This window comes from Mya arenaria, chromosome 5 (assembly GCF_026914265.1).
Source record: "Mya arenaria isolate MELC-2E11 chromosome 5, ASM2691426v1".
Classification (NCBI taxonomy): Eukaryota; Metazoa; Mollusca; class Bivalvia; order Myida; family Myidae; genus Mya; species Mya arenaria.
In genome coordinates, this window is record NC_069126.1 from 34470524 (window position 1) to 34485623 (window position 15100).

At 37.2% G+C, this 15100-nt stretch overlaps 1 protein-coding gene across 1 annotated transcript; it reads left to right on the plus strand.

Moving 5' to 3' along the window:
• The first annotated feature begins 10497 nt into the window (after positions 1–10497).
• Positions 10498–14640, plus strand: LOC128235642 (uncharacterized). The gene has a single exon (XM_052950446.1). The coding sequence runs from the start codon at positions 10498–10500 to the stop codon at positions 14638–14640; it is 4143 nt and encodes a 1380-aa protein (XP_052806406.1).
• The last annotated feature ends 460 nt before the right edge of the window (positions 14641–15100 follow it).

Consider the following 15100-nt stretch of genomic DNA (forward strand, 5'->3'; position numbering starts at 1 on the left):
CAATTAATTGTTTTGAAAATATCGCTGACCGGGTTCATACATGTACCACCTTTCTGTACATTTAATTTGTACTTGTTTTAAAAACTACCTGTTTGCTATTTTTTGAAGCTGTAATGTCGCCGGTCTTTTCATTGAAATGGCCATAATGATCGTACATTGAACCGTGCGTTGTTGACTGTAGCCACGCCCAACGTTCGTCTACGAATTAAACATGATTATCAAATTGTGTGCTTCAATTCGCCAAAGAAAATTATTTCATCTTGTTTTCACTTTGCCTGTATGTAAGAAGTATATTAAATTTGGTAAGGCATCTAGGTAATAGAATAGCAAACATCTGAACTGTTCTTGTTTATGTTGACGGATACCATAATCCATATGAAGAGCACCAAGTCACCCCTACAGACTATTTACGTCCACTGATAAAGGTACACATGTATTTAAAAGTAAACGCATGTACTGAGCTTCCGCGGGTCATCACACCGGCCAGACAGCAACGTATGTTTGAATTTAATCATTTTCATACTTATATATACCATCCCAGCATTTAATAGCGCGTCTCAAATGTAACCTAAACTGTCATATGTCTTTAACTGAATCCATTTTGGATAGTAATGAGAATTCGTATGTACGACATTTGTTTAAAATAAGGATTGATCCTGGAGTTTTAGGATTGTTCCTTGTTAAATACTTCATTGAAAACTTCGTGTCCTTCTGTGCGGTTTATTTTGCACAATATAGGTTGAGGCAAAAAAATATTTTTAATCTTAATGCATTGGTATGTTTAACTCATTTGACTTTAATGATCAAAACAAAAACAAAAGCATACGGTTTCTGTATAGATCAAGCAATTATAATGATATTGTTGCACTTTTTAACAGGGGGATCTGTGACCACGTACTTAATATTGAAAAAAAAATATAGTAAAAAATGAGAATGCATTAAAATCAATAGTTTTGCTTAAACCTATATTTTGCGCTATTAAAAGCAGCAGTACAAGGCCACGAAACTATCATATGATTTCCGTGAACCTAGTTATATTAATTATCGTTCACCAGAGTGATGATGCTATGCGTACCACACTCTGGTTTAATCGCCCCGATTGTGAGTGCAAACAGCGAACTTGTCAGCCAATCAGAGACGTTTTGCTTTTTTCTATTAAAAGATTCTCTTGGAGTCGGCAAACCGTGGCGATTGCCTATGAGCCAATGAAAAAAAAAACTTACAAAGACAATAAGAATTAGGAATCCTGATGACAACCGCCTTGAGAAAACAGTCAAGCTTTACATACTTCTTGAATGATGATTAAAGACATGTTTACCGCATATTGTGTACGTATATCTCCAGTACGTCCAATATAGCGGCGACGACGAAATATTGATCTTTATAGAAGAAAAATATTCAAACTGGGGTAACTTATTTATTATTATATATCTTTCCTATTCCTGTGATGCTGATAGGAAAATAATTGATTTGATACTTATTTAAAGTTCATATTATATTTACATTTTTAGGCAAATTATGCAATATTGGTCCATCGTATGACATGTGTGAAATCATTGAGAGGGTTATACTTATGATTAGCACAATTATTGTTTTAACTAGTGTTTTTTATAAGTTAATATGCCTAATTGATAAAATAGTAAGAAAATAAATAATATTGACCTTAAAACTTCTTGCTTCATAAAACATACACTTGTGAACTCTTTGCACCTTATATTTATTGTTTAAGATTAATAAAATGTTCGTAAATTTATTTGAATATTTGATGATTGACTTGTTCGCATTTAAACAAACTATTACTTCATTTAAATAGTTTCCATAGTAAAATTAAGTACCTGAATGCATTGTGTGATAATTGTAATTCACTAAAAAATGTAATTTGCTAAAAAAAAATATATATTCGTATCAAAACAGATTGCTTAACTTGACAAAATTTATGAATAATAAATTAGCGGCAAAACTGCGTATCAATGGTCAGTGCGCAATAGTAAAGTGTGTTTAATGTAACGAGCGTTTTGATTGGTTGACGATGACATCAGAGAAATGGTATATTTATATTTTTGCACTCGATATATGCAGCGATTGAATCAGAGGTTAGAATTATCAAGATCGAACCTCTTATGAATGAGATTGAGTTATATCATGCACCAAAATTATCAATTTTGAACATCAATATCATTTTGATTGACAAAATATGGTCATATGATGTATGGTTTCTTAAACTGGGTTGATCAATTTGATTAAACAAAGGCAATCAATATTTCCCTGTAAGTTTAATAAAATATTTTATTTGAAAACGAACTACATGTAAGAGCAAATCTCAGTACGAATGCCATTTTTTCTTCGGACAGTTACTAGACATTATCCATGACCGGTTCAAGGAATGAACATAAGTGGGGGAGGGGTGCGAACCCTTTGGGTTCTTACATCTTAAATGCTAGAGAAAGGTAGCCCATATAGATTGTTTGATGAATCAAAAATATGCGAGCGTTTAATGTCTGTCAAAAACGGTCAGACATCCATAGTAAATGAAATCCGAAAAAATGGGTCGTGCTTTACATAGGCTTTTTGTGCAAACATTCGTACAGTTTCTTGGGATTATCTCGAGCGGCGTTTGAGAAATGGCCAATGTTCATACCGGTAACAACGATAAGGACGGTGAAAACACCCCGAGGCTGCCACAATATTTGTGCGTCCACCTCTAAAGCTAAAATAATGCTTTTACGAACACCTCTTATCGAAGGATGGATTGGTTCTTGAATCGACATGCCAAAATATAAATTTTCTTTTTGAGATTGTATCCGCAAAAATTTTCAGTCGAAAGAAGCTTTGAAATAGCAGTTCCTTTTCCTACATGTTCACACTTTTAAAAGTAAGGTCATTTTTTCGACAACTCAAACAGGTAAAATTGTGTAACAAGCTCGTTTTGCTTCCCTTTCTATAATTTTGTCAAAACTCATCTGTTCCTTATTTTTATCACAGTCTTATTCGTAATTTCATCATTAGGTTTACATCATGGTGACAAATCACTTCATATTTTGTCATAACACAATTGCAGCACAAAACATTGCATGGTACAGCTCTATTCAAATATACGTTAATCACTTCATATTTTGATGTTTTTTTAAAGAAATAATGTTTCCGTTTTAGACCGAGAAAATATCATTTATTGATAATGTATATATATTAGTGAGCCAAATGTGAAGCTGCGCTTTTGACATTGCGTCTGTTGACACAATGCAAACATGCGTATACAGTTTCATGGAAATACTTCGAACGGCTTTTGAGTTATGGTCAAGATTTTACCGGTATCACAGATGACGACGGTGAACCCCAAAGCTACCGCAATATTCGTCCGTCTACCTCTGAAACTAAAATGATGCTTTTACGAACACTTCTTATCAAAGGATGGATTTGGTTCAACTGGTTCTTGGATCGATATACAAATTTTGTTTTTGAGATTATATCAGCAAAAGCCTTCAGTCGAAAGAAGTTTTTACATAGCAGTTCCTTTTCCTAAATGTTCACATATTTAAAATCAAGGTCATTTTTCCGACAACTCAAACAGGTAAAAAAGTGTAACAAGTTCGGTTTGCTTCCCTTTTTACAATTTTGTCAAAACTCGTATGTATCTTATTTTTATCACTGTCATAATCGTTATTTCATCATTAAGTTTACATGGTGACAAATTAAGAATAATTTGTCATAACACAACTTCAACATAAAATTTTGCATGATACAAATCTGTTCTAACGTACGTTAATCGATTCATATTTCCATGTGTTTTAAAGGGATAATGTGTCCGTTTTAGACATAACAAAGATCATAAATTGATCAGGTAGCGAGACAAATGTTAATCTGCGCGTTTGACATTGCGGCTGTTGAAATAATGCACCTTTTGGTAGCGTCTGGTATGAACACTTCTTTTATTGCTCTATGATGTATTTGTGTTGTCTGATTTATTTTGCCTTGCTGTCTTGAAACAGAATTATTAAAACATATTTGTTTCTATTTTTCAGCCTCATGTATCTAAGATCTCCGAAAGCAAATGAAATAGATTACGGATATGTATCTTACTTCCATACGTCCGAGATTGAATACTTTGAGTTCATCCTGGCCCACGTAAAGTAACTGATTTTGGCAAAATATCAGTTAAATACATTGCACGTTTATTCCAATACCAATACGTACTGCTATTCCGGAAATCGTACAACACAGACACGATCGTTATGCGGTAGATATCCAACATTGATGCATTCCCCATCTCCCTCGTCTCCGCACCCAACATTCACACAACCTATCCAGCCTACACTTTGACAAAAATTACTTCGTCTTGCGTATGCTAACGTCAGGAAAACGACAAAAGTAGCACTTTGGAAACTAGTAAAAGATAACCGAGTCACATGACTTCTCGATGTAGTTCGACTAACGTCAAATTTTCAATGCTTTTACGATAACATAACTGGTTATTCTGAAAAGAAACCAAGCAAACACATAATACAAAATGCATTCTATCGAGATCGAGATCGAGATGGAGAGAGAGAGGGTAATTATTTAAGTCATAGAATGTACGTTTTAACTAATTCCAAAATAACAGGTTGTGGTCCAGGCTACTCTATCCATATTGATTGTTTATGTCTGAGTGATGAAAATAAATTAGTGTTGACTAATTTTGGATTCAGTCAAATACCTGCACTAGGAGAAATAAATATCTCAGTTCTTTTTTTGCTGGAACTAGCACTTCCGGCTTGATGCAACATAGATTCATTGAGAAATAAATGGTTCAAATGTTCAAATTGAATTAATTTTCAAAGAAGAATCGCGACATACCTTTCAATTATTTTAATCCATTGGGATTGATCTGACTTTTAAGGAAATGTATGGTTGTCATATTCATAAACACTAGAAATAGCAATTTTTCCAATCGGAAGTGTTGTCTGTTGAATATGTAGGTAAATTAATTAGAAGCGTATAACATTGAAGATGAAAGGATTTGAAAAACAATGAATAAACATAGAAACAGTATATATTGTAAATGATGATAATATATGAAATTTTCAGTCAAACATATGCATGTGGTTCGATCAGATAAAAAGTATCACATCCAACATTTGGAGACATTTTACAAAAAAACTCCTCTGCAACAACATCCGACGAAAATTATATATTGACTTATTATAATTTATTTTTTATAGTTGAAGCGTATATTATCAAAACATGAATGGATGGGGGTATAATGGAGACATTTGATGCCAACGAAATCCACGCAGGAGGTGACGTATGAGGAGTTCATCACGGACGTTGCGAGTGTCTACAGCGGACGCTCAACGTATGAACTAAACCAGCTAAGACTATTTGTGAAGAGAAGAGTTGAACCATCAAAGACAGAAATTTGTGCTCATTTTTCTTTAAGCATATAGACACTGCGTGTATTTATTTGAAAATGGTAATTCAAAGTGTCTCGTGTATATAAGTTTATTGTAGTGTTCTTTTTGCATGATATTTAATGTCATGTATTATATATGATATTGTTTTTCCCTGTACGGATATGTATGAGCACCGTTTAATCAAAATAATGTATGTTTTTGGCCTGTTTCTATAAATATAATTATAACCTTTATTTTGAATGCATCTACCCGAATAAATCACTTTGATTGCAGAGAAAGTAAAAAAAAAGAGGAAATAAATCGCACAAAGTATCGTTTTCATAATTATTTCAACCATGAATACTTCTTGCACAACACAAACTCAGTCACAACAAAGATATTAATATAACTACATAACTACATAACTACTTAACAAGATCAATCAACAATAAAACGTTCTCCTGTCAAGGCAATTTAAAAACACAAAATTATGTATACAAGTAGTTAACCTCATATCTTCAGGTAATTTTTTTCCTTCTTTATTTATATAAACCGCCATTTTGTGTCGGTGCAGGGACTTTTTGAAAATCGTTAGTGCGTGAAGTTAACGGTGTACGCTACCGTTGTTTACAGCGGAATGTTTCAGTCGAGGTTTTAATTGTGCTCATGGACAGACGACCATTGTTTGAGTCAATACCTAATTATATATGTTAAGCACTGATTTGCAAGGCATGTAATTATTCTCCTTTTTTGTATACAATATGAGTTTTACTTTATTGTATCATTTGGTTTTTCCTTGTACTCTTATGGGAGTTAGAAAATGTGTATTGACAAAACTTAAACCTTTAACAGACGACGTATTTGATACAGATCTCGAGTGGACTTAAACATAGCAGACGAAATTAGTGTTAGGTGTCCTTTTTTCATTATAGAGTTATTTATATATTGTTATTTTTTGATATATGTATAAATATGTATTTTTGTACTGTATATTTGATAAGCCTCTACAATGAGTTAACCCTAACATACTACGCATATTATGTTAATACCCTGAGTCATCATATAAAACTATAAATCATCCCAACGCCAGGTGATAAGTGTTAAACATTACGTTTATAACCTACTGGGTTCGTTTACCGCAAAATCCGCGGTTTAAACATGGTTTATTAAATCTATATGAAAATACACTACAAAACTGAATTTGCGAAATGGTTTAAATGCCATCAGCGGCACGCGTCGTTGTATATTTTCAAGCGGCCCGCGAAGCAAGTAAAGACATGTTTACATCTGTTATCCAATCAGAATGCGTGGTTACGTATGATATTTATTAACTACAAGGATATTGTATCATTTCAATCCAGACTACGGAGCGTATACATCGTATCAACTTTCTATCGGTGAAGCAGACGACAAAAAGTAGGTGGTAAATATCTTATGAATTGTATTTAAAATCAATGGTGCGTGGACCCTGCTCTCTTAAGTGTTCGTCTGTAAAATGTTTTCCATTATATTTTATACGGGATCTGATGATGTATGAAAACAGAACATGTCAGTGGCACACGCCACAGTATTATTTACGGCTCCTGAGTGTTGATTAATTTCTGAAAAGAAAAGAGCAAAACACAAGTTTTTACACTTTTATTTACATATTTACAATGGTATTCACACAAGAAAATACAGAGCAAACTACACAATTGTTGCAATGATACATTCACTCAAAGTCACTCGCTTTGATCCAGCTATTGAATTTTTTAGGGTAATATTTCCATTTCACAAGGTATTGTTTATGGTGTCCTTTCCCTTTTGTCTTCAAGATTTTATCGATTTTAAAACTCTGGTCTGGGTTAAAGTTCACTTTTTGAAGTTCACTTTCATAAAATGTTCCTTTGATTTCCTCGTCCTGTAAGTCAACTAGTCTATAGATCGGGATCCTTCCTCTATGGTAACGTTTATGTACTTTAAACACTTCACCGGAATACGTTTGGTCGTACGCTCGAGTAAACACCGTTCTCAGATGACTGATGCGTACATACGCGCCAACTTTGAACTTGAACGGTCTGAGTTTTGCATGTATTTGTTTGCTTTTTGGATTTTGCGCAAAAAAGGTGGCTAGTCGCACTTCCTCCTGGTTTGTGTCATTCACATTAGCGGGTGTCATACCGATTGTTCTGTGATAGGTATTGTTATAGTTTTCCGCAATGTCTTGTAGCACTGGCAGGAATGAACTCGTCTCCTTGTACGAAAAATAGCGCATGAGTCTGGTCTTGATCGTCAAAATAGCCCTCTCTGACGTGGAAGCTTTGGTTTCGTTTTGAGTTGGAAAGTAACGAATTTCTTCTTTCTTCATCAAATCTTGGACTTTTTTGGCTCTAAATTCTTGGCCTGAATGTATAAAATCAGCGTATGTAGTATTTGAAAATGTATAATAGTATTATGATCACGATTTCGACAAGATTACCATGAAATTAAAATTAACATGAAATCATATGTACCTTTGTCCGTGATAAGCTTGGCTGGAGATCGTTTCGATGCTGTAAATATTTGTCTGAATGCGCTAGCTACTTCTTCGCCAGTTTTGTACTTGAGCGGCTGTAGCCAAACGTACTTGGAGAACGTATCGATCACCAGTAAAATATATTTGAAACCCTCGTTCGAGTCTGCGAATTTAACCATATCTATCAAGTCCGCCATCCATAGGTCGTCTTTCCCGGCGCTAACTACATGGTTTCTCTGAAACCGCCTTCTCACGGGTTTGTGTAGACTGTACGATTCTTGATCGTGCAAGAATTTTCGTATCCTGTGCATACCAATATGAAATTTGTCTTCCTTCTTTACCACTTTATATAGTTTTTGTGGTCCGGCAAACCCACCGGGATGTTTTGCATCGTAATAAATTGTTTTTAAATAATCCTCCACTGGAGCCATGTTCACTGCTCTATGTCCACAACACAAATAACGAGTTATATCCAAAGTACATTATTTATACACTTTCCGAGTCACTGTCTTCATCGCTTTCGGAATCCTCACTTTCATCACTGTCCTCCGACTCAAATAAGTCTCCAAAAGCGTTTTTATTTTTCTTCAAGACCCTTTTTACGGCCGATGTTAAACTGACCCCTTTTCTGCCCAGATCGTTTATTTCTTGCACTATTCTACGATGAGTAACGTTGGTCGATAATGGAAACCAATATATTTCCAGTAGCGATTGGTATCTTTGAAGGAAATTCTTTTCCCTGTAGGGCTTCACACGTTCGTTCGCCAATTCGTCAGCGTCATCTTCGTTTTCTCCATCGCCAATGAATTGATCGTATAGGTTGTTGAACTTGGGTATACTATAGCCCCTAGCGAGATACCATATATGTTGATAACCCGTGTTATCTTCGACACTATCATCCGTGATTTCCTCATCCGTTATTTTCTCATCCAGTTTTGCCCTTTTAGCCGGAGGTTCCCTATTTTCTGGGCACCAGCCACTTTTTACGTGTCTTTGCACGTCATGACCGGACTCGAATAATTGTCCACAATCGTCACAAGCCTGTCCTTTATCCATATTTTCTTCCACGATGTGCACTGTTTGAATTCCAATTGAAGAATGATGATTTGTTGGAATTTGCCCCGTATTTATAGTTTTTGGAACAGTCACGTGATGCTCACGTTCTAAGTCACACATTTCGTCCACATACTGTTCGGGTTCAATACATGTAAGCCGCTGATTATTCGGCGTAAATGGCTTCAAATCCACCAACAGATATCCGTAAGGACGTTTTGTCGCTTTTGCGAACATATTCAACAATGTATCACTTTGCCCCGGGTACATCTGTCTTGCCAACGTCATGACGGATTGTTTGTCGACTGGGTTGTTGAATAATATCAGATAGTGACAATTTCGGCGCTGAGTCGGGTCTTTGTTTCCGAATAAATTCTGATTAATAGAAACCACGGATAGAGACCTATGGTGTGAACCTTCTGTGAATAAATCTGTGACGCGTTTATCCTTGCCGGATTCTGAGTAGAGATCATCCAATATAAGCAAATTGTTTACATTGGGATCAAAGAACTCGTCGTCTTCCAGATCGTTTGGAATACCCTTGATGAATTCTACACGAGGCAGTACAGATGTATGAACTTTGTCGTATAATGGTTGCCACCGTTTGTACAACCACACAATCCTGTCAATACCGGGCTGTATTTTTGAGGTATGATTTTGCAACATGTCCTTCACCATCGTCGTTTTTCCACACGATGTTGGTCCAGATATCATCATAGTGAATGGGTGTTGAAACACAACATTCTTTTTTTCTCCTGTTGGCGGCCTTCGCGCATCTATGCTTTGCGACGGCGGTGGCAATTGAGGTGGGGGAGGCGCACCCTGTGTTTCCCTATGTCCTCCAGGAGGAGGAGGAGGAGGAGGAGGAGAAGGAGGCGCTCCTTGTGTTTCCCTATGTCCTCCAGGAGGAGGAGGAGGAGGAGGAGGCGCTCCCTGTGGAGGATACGCTTGACTGATTCCCCCATGCATATGCGTCCAGTGTCTCTTCATATTATCGCTCCTCGTAAATCCCATCAAGCATTCTTGGCACTTAAACATGTTGACTCTCTGACGGCGAACTGATAAATGACACGTTCGTGACAAATCCACATATTTATACCCGAACCTAGAAAACGTTAACCAATCAAATTGAAGGATTTTCGACCAATCAAATTGTTTCTTTATCTCTGAATGCACCAATCACGATACAGCTAATTCGACCAATCAAAATGCGTTTTCATGAACCAATCAAATGCAATTAACCAGGGCGTATGACCGACAATCTGGTATAAAAGTTGACACTGTCTTTACAATCTTTCTTTTCCAGTTTGAGAACAGCCTATAGCGGACATTAAAGTGCATCAGAAAATAGATTGGAGCTACTTAACTGTTGAAAAGGTATGTCTCGCCTGGCTTTTTGTAGTCTCGCCTGGCTTTTTTTCCTAGACTCTCGCCCGGTATCTCAGTTGGATAACATGTTACTATTCATCGTGTAAGTCACATTAGTTATTCTATTTATTAGACCTTGGAATTGTAATTGTGACCATTGTACCTTTCTAATTATTTATATACATCTATCTTTCTATTTTAGAGCTGGCTAAAAAGATGCCACAGTACGTTTGTGAGCAATGTGGGACTACCTTTCTCAAAGTAAGCCAGTTAAGGCAGCATCAACGAACTGAAAATCACTGGACAAAACACTCCTGTGACATATGCGGGAAATGGTTTACGAGAAAAGACAATTTAGACCTGCATAGAAAGAAACACGAACAACAGAACAATGTACACTGTGACGAATGTGGTCAGACATTTAGCCGTCCATTTACATTGAATAGACATAAGGAAAAGGTTCACCAACAAGTTGGAGGACGGAAACGACCAGCTGAGGATTCACATCAACAAGATGAACCTGTCAGTAAAATACTGAGGAAGAATGATGACCCAAGGCAGTATTACGCCGTGACAAAAATAAAGGAACAGCATATGTCTAAGTTTAAAACCACGGCATCGACCTACAAAGTCAATTTCAAAGACATCGAGGTGACGGAAGATGTACTGAATGCAATGAAAAAGTTATTTGCCAGCATTCTCATGGATTTGACCAAGGGGTCCAAATCAGAGGACCTTGTACGACTGACAGTACAAAGTCCGTCATTGGACTATCCTATTGTGGTGCCATTTATTCGTGTACCGCAACTGACTGTTGATAGATTTATGGCCGAAATCGAGCGAGTGCTACAGTCCAACGAAGACTTTGTCATCGACGAATCGCTGCTGTTTGAGGTAACCATGGTCGAGATGCCCAAAGGCGGGGCTCAGAAAAGATGCCACTTTGTCAATACAGACAAGTTCCTGCAAAACAAGAAGTGTATCATTCGTATACAGAACAACGACGATTTGTGCCGTGCAAGAGCCATTGTTACTGCTAAAGCGAGAATTGAAAAGCATCATAAATGGGAGAGTATAAGGAAAGGGGGCAAACTACAGGAAAAGTTGGCCATTCAGTTACATGAGCAAGCATGTGTCGTGCCCGGTAAATGTGGCATAGAAGAAATTCAGAAATTCCAATCAGTTCTTACTGACTACCAAATAAACGTCGTTTCGGGCGACCATTTTAACGGCATTATTTATAGCGGCCCGGAGACAGAACTGAAAGTATATCTCTATTTTCATAACGAACATTATGACATTATTACCAGCATGCCGGCATTTCTATCCAGAAACTATTTTTGTACAAAGTGTAATAAAGGATACGACCACCGAGAAGATCACAAGTGCAACAATGTGTGTTACGCTTGTCGTAAGGTACACAACGAGCCCGCAGATATGGACTGGCTACATTGTGATTCGTGTAATCGGTTCTTTCGGGGTCAAGCATGTTTTGATTTACATGAGAAATTGACGATGAAAGGAAATTCAACCTGCAAATCCATCTATCGTTGTGGAGAGTGTGGGAAGACAGTCAACAGAAGAATTGACAAAGCTCATAAATGTGGGCAAACCTATTGTCACACCTGCAAAGACTTTTTCCCAGACTTGCACCAATGTTATATGATGCCTGAAGAAAATGACAGTGAACCAATGTCTATCGATGAAGAATTAATAGATGAGGTTGAGAATGCTAAAACATTTATCTTTTTTGACTTTGAGTGTACACAGGATGACCTGGTTCAGTGCGACATGGGATATACACCGGATGTGTTTGGGAAATGTTTACATTGTGTTAAGTCTTCTTGTGGTTCCTACGAACACAAACCTAACCTCTGTGTTGCGCAAAAAGTATGCACACTGTGTATGAATACAGAAGAGTCGTGTGAGAGTTGTGGGCAGCGTGAGCGTGTGTTTCGAGGTGAACAAACGGTATTCGATTTTTGCCAGTGGTTGTTTTCTGAGGAAAATTACAACACCACCGTGTTATGCCACAATTTTCAGGGTTACGATTCATATCCCATAGTACAGTATCTGTACAAGTGTGGAATCCTTCCCACTATTGTACCTAATGGTGCCAAAATCATGAGCTTAACCGTAGACTCTTGCAAACTCAAAATGATCGATTCTATAAATTTCCTCCCTATGGCCTTGGCAAAGCTACCTTCTATGTTTGGAATTGAAGAATTGAAAAAAGGCTACTTCCCACATTTGTTCAATCGCAAAGAATATCAGAATGTTGTCATGAATCATTTACCCGACATTCAGTACTACAATCCCGACGGTATGAAACCAGGTGATAGAGAAACATTCTTAACATGGTACAATGAGCACAAAAATGACACTTTTGACTTGCAACATGATCTGTTAACATACTGCAGGTCAGATGTAGACATATTACGGCGTTGCTGTTTAAAGTTCAGAGAAAATTTCATGGACGTGACAGGACTTGATCCATTCAATAAGTCCATTACTTTACCATCGGCCTGTAACTTGGTTTTCAGGACTAATTTTCTGCAGCCTGAGACCATTGCCTTAATTCCTAGACACGGTTACAATCCTGAACAAAAACAGTCAGTCAAGGCCATTCAGTGGATTAAGTATCTATCATACGTACAAGGTCACAAAATCCAGCATGCAAGAAATGGCGGAGAGAAGACAATTGGTCCTTATTTGGTTGATGGTTATTACGAAACTGATGGCGGTGGAAAGGTGGTGCTAGAATTTCATGGAGATTTCTGGCATGGGAATCCATTAAAATATTCACGTTCCACCATGAATCCCGTAAATCAGATGACCATGGGGGAACTTTATGACAAAACACTTGAAAAGAAAAGGTACTTGGAAAGCTTTGGATACCTATATAGATCTATATGGGAATCTGATTTTGATCAAGAGTGTAAAGAAAATCCCGACATGAGGTCATATATTGAAAATCTTGAACTCGTGACTCCACTGGAACCGCGCGATGCGTTTTACGGGGGTCGCACAGAGGCTTACACTATGTACAAAAAGGCTTCACAAGACGAGGATATTGATTATTATGACGTGACATCATTGTACCCTTGGGTCAACAAGACAGGAAAAATACCAGTAGGACACCCCGAAATTATCACAGAAAATTTTAAGGAACTGCACGATTATGAGGGTCTTGTCAAGTGTAAGATACTCCCACCACGAAAACTATTCCATCCAATTTTGCCAAGCAAAACGAACGGGAAGTTACTGTTTCATTTGTGTAAAACCTGCGCTGATACTCAGCAGCAAATGTCATGTACACACACAGATAAAGAGAGAGCTTTCGTAGGGACATGGGTAATAGATGAAGCGAAAAAGGCTATCTCTTTGGGATATAGGGTTCTCAAGCTGTACGAGGTTTGGCATTTTGATAACATCTCAAGGTACGATCCTCTCACCAAGACGGGTGGATTGTTTACCGAGTATGTCAATACTTTCCTGAAGATAAAACAGGAAGCCAGCGGGTGGCCTGACTGGTGTAAGACAGAGACAGACAGACGTGCGTACATTGACCTTTATGAACAAAAAGAAGGCATTCGCCTGGAATATCATAAAATAAAGAAAAATCCTGGTCTAAGAGCTTTAGCCAAACTCATGTTGAACGCATTTTGGGGGAAATTTGGTCAAAGGTCCAACATGCAACAAGTGGATATTGTTGACGACCCCCAGACATACTTTGACAAGTTGACATCTGACCGCGAGGAGGTGACCTCCGTTAATTTTGTATCGGAAGAAGCTGTAGAGATGCGTTGGAAGTACAAAGAGGACTTTGTAGAAACGAATTCAAAAACTAATGTCATCATTGCAGCATACACTACAAGCCAGGCCCGCTTGAAATTATACTCGTACTTGGAGAACTTAGGAACAAGGGCATTGTATGCAGATACGGACTCAGTTGTCTTTTCTTCTAAGCACGGGGATTTAAAACCTATACTCGGGGATTATCTTGGGGATTTAACAAATGAGGTTCCAAATAATCGCATTCGCACGTTTGTGACAGGGGGGCCCAAAAACTATGGATATGAGTTACAATACCCAGATAAAAATGGCGATCGCACACACTGTAAAATAAGAGGAATCACTCTTAACTACAAAAACTTGTTAAATGTCAATTTTAACGTTCTTGAACAGTTTGTGACAAAACGTCCTAATGCATCAGTTTCAGTGGTAAATGCCCATAAAATCACAAGAGACAGAGACAACTCGCAGCTGCTCACAGTATCAGAAAAGAAGGATTACAAATTAGTGTTTGACAAACGTGTCTTGCGAGAGAACTATATTTCATATCCGTATGGATATTAGGAAGAGCATTGTGAGTTTTATTTTTGTGCACTAGTTTATATGTTAACCTAGGGTTCACGTTATCATAAATATGTGTCTTTGCAGATTGATATTATATCGTTCCATTAAACTATTTGATTGTATGATGAATGTATGTGCTTGTATATATTTGTATACTCTTTGAACAATAAATATACTCTAAACGTATACCCACAAGTGTTTGTTTTTATATGTATTTACTTATGTGATTGCACATCTGTTAAGCAGGCTCGGTAACTCGATACTTTCATAGCCGTTTGTCCACTAATAATCATACATAACTAGAGAGAGGTATTTTCGTATATAAACCCAGTGTCGTCTGCTAGGTTTAAACGCGTTATACAAACTATCGTCTGGCTGTCGGGTTTAAATTATTATGATTTCTGTGTGTGGCCCATGTAAAAATTATAATTTGTTTAACTGAAACGGTCTACTATATTTA